The sequence below is a fragment of the Procambarus clarkii genome, chromosome 51 (genome assembly GCF_040958095.1).
Source record: "Procambarus clarkii isolate CNS0578487 chromosome 51, FALCON_Pclarkii_2.0, whole genome shotgun sequence".
Classification (NCBI taxonomy): domain Eukaryota; kingdom Metazoa; phylum Arthropoda; class Malacostraca; order Decapoda; family Cambaridae; genus Procambarus; species Procambarus clarkii.
Genome location: NC_091200.1, coordinates 11,660,670 through 11,662,961, shown reverse-complemented (window position 1 = coordinate 11,662,961; position 2,292 = coordinate 11,660,670). Strand labels below are relative to the sequence as shown.

General features: G+C 46.0%; 1 protein-coding gene across 1 annotated transcript in view; it reads left to right on the top strand.

Moving 5' to 3' along the window:
• The first annotated feature begins 986 nt into the window (after nucleotides 1-986).
• Nucleotides 987-2,292, top strand: part of LOC138351986 (cornifin-A-like) — an 8,541-nt gene continuing 7,235 nt past the window's right edge. Inside the window, exon 1 of the mRNA XM_069304161.1 lies at nucleotides 987-1,138. Within this exon, the coding sequence (XP_069160262.1) occupies nucleotides 987-1,138 (152 nt within the window). The remainder of the gene's footprint in view (nucleotides 1,139-2,292) is intronic.

The window sequence follows — 2,292 nt, the reverse complement described above, 5'->3', positions numbered from 1 at the left end:
ACCTTCACTCACGACACATATGAGAACACCTCTTGGGTGTGTGTGTGTGTCCTCTCGCGACACATGCTGTAAGGGAGGCAGGCAGCCTTGACGGGAAGTGCAGTTTACGGGCTCACCATAGCCCGTGCTACTTGGAGCTTTTGTTCCAAGTAGCGAATCTTAAACCAACAGGGAGTTCTGTCTGAATCATTCAAGATGGTCTTAATGACTCGACTGCCTCCGTCGTCTTATTAGCCAACTTTCCTGTCTATTTTTGTATTAATTCTCTGTCTATTTCTCTTTATTTACATACAGCCATATTTAAATATCACGTGAGTCAACCCTCCCCCCCCTCCTAGGTTGATAGTCATGGGTTGTTCATTGTTCTCCCATGCGCTGGGGAACAAAGGACAAATTGTGTACCTATTTACTGCTAAGTGAACAGAAGCATCAGGGTGAAGGAGAAACTGCCCATCTGTTTCCGCCGGCACCGGGATTGAAACCGGACCTTAGGATTACAAGCCCTAAGCGGTGTCCACTCAGCCACAAGTCCCTGTGTGAGTGTGTGTGTGTGTGTGTGTGTGTGTGTGTGTGTGTGTGTGTGTGTGTGTGTGTGTGTGTGTGTGTGTGTGTGTGTGTGTGTGTGTGTGTGTGTGTGTTCTTATTCAGACCAGCTGTATTTGTAGACACTAAGCTTTACCTCCTGGACTCTATCTTTAAAGTTATCAGTCAATTTGTGCTCCGATTGAATGCCATTTCCCCTCTCATGGTATGCTGGTCCTCTGGGCTCCTTCCTTCTGTACCCACCTTCATGACTTTACATTTTGCTGGCATTAAATTCCGGAATTTTAGAAGGTGTAGTCAATGAGATGAACGGTCTGCATAAGAAACAGTTCAACAACGGGTGAGATGTTCTGCAAGATAATAGAACAACGGGGAAGGAAAAAAATAGATGGATGCTGGAGACCCTAGTGAAACATAAGAGACTCCACGACCAATTATCCACCATGAGCTTAGTTGCACAATTGAATGAGACAGAAAAAGAGGCAGTTGAATCCTACTCTCTCGATGGTCTTGAGGGCAAGCTAAGAGGACCCAGCAGGATCAGACAGGGACTGGGTGCTGGAGCTGAAACTCGTCCCAGCAAAACTACAACTATGTTAACACACACACACACACACACACACACACACACACACACACACACACACACACACACACACACACACACACACACACACACACACACACACACACACACACAAGGATGAACTATTCAACACTGGCGGGACGCGAACAAGGGGGCACAGGTGGAAGCTGAGTACTCAAATGAGCCACAGAAACATTAGAAAGAACTTTTTCAGTGCCAGAGTAGTTAGTAAATGGAATGCACTAGGAAGTGATGTGGTGGAGGCTGACTCCATACACAGTTTCAAATGTAGGTATGACAGCCCAGTAGGCTCAGGAATCTGTACATCAGTTGACTGACAGTCGAGAGGCAGGACCATAGAGCTGCAGCTCAACCCCCATAAACGAAACTTGGCGAGTACACGCACATACACACACACCTGATAGCCCTGTTCACCAAGCAGTAAATAAGTGTCTGGGAGGTAGAGAGCTACTATGGGCTGCATCCTGGGTACGTGTGTGTCTCTAAGAGACAAATATGTAGCAGATATGTCAGAGGGCAAAACTGCAACTCACACACAAACACTGTAACACACATAAAAAAACATTGCAACACAATCACTACCGTTAAGGATTACATGTTTCTCTTAAAAATACAAAAGGAGACAAAACAAATAAAAACCTTGCCACTCACCCATCAGACAAAGGAAGCTAAAATTAGTGCATACATTTGTGGTGTGTGTGTGTGTGTGTGTGTGTGTGTGTGTGTGTGTGTGTGTGTGTGTGTGTGTGTGTGTGTGTGTGTGTGTGTGTGTGTGTGTGTGTGTACTCACCTAATTGTGCTTGCGGGGGTTGAGCTCTGGCTCTTTGGTCCCGCCTCTCAACCGTCAATCAACTGGTGTACAGATTCCTGAGCCTATTGGGCTCTATCATATCTACATTTGAAACTGTGTATGGAGTCAGCCTCCACCACATCACTTCCTAATGCATTCCATTTACTAACTACTCTGACACTGAAAAAGTTCTTTCTGAACTTTTTTGTGTGTGAACTGAACACACTTTCTTGTGTGTGTGTGTGTGTGTGTGTGTGTGTGTGTGTGTGTGTGTGTGTGTGTGTGTGTGTGTGTGTGTGTGTGTGTGTGTGTGTGTGTGTGTGCGCGTGTGGGTGCGTCAGACTGCGCTATA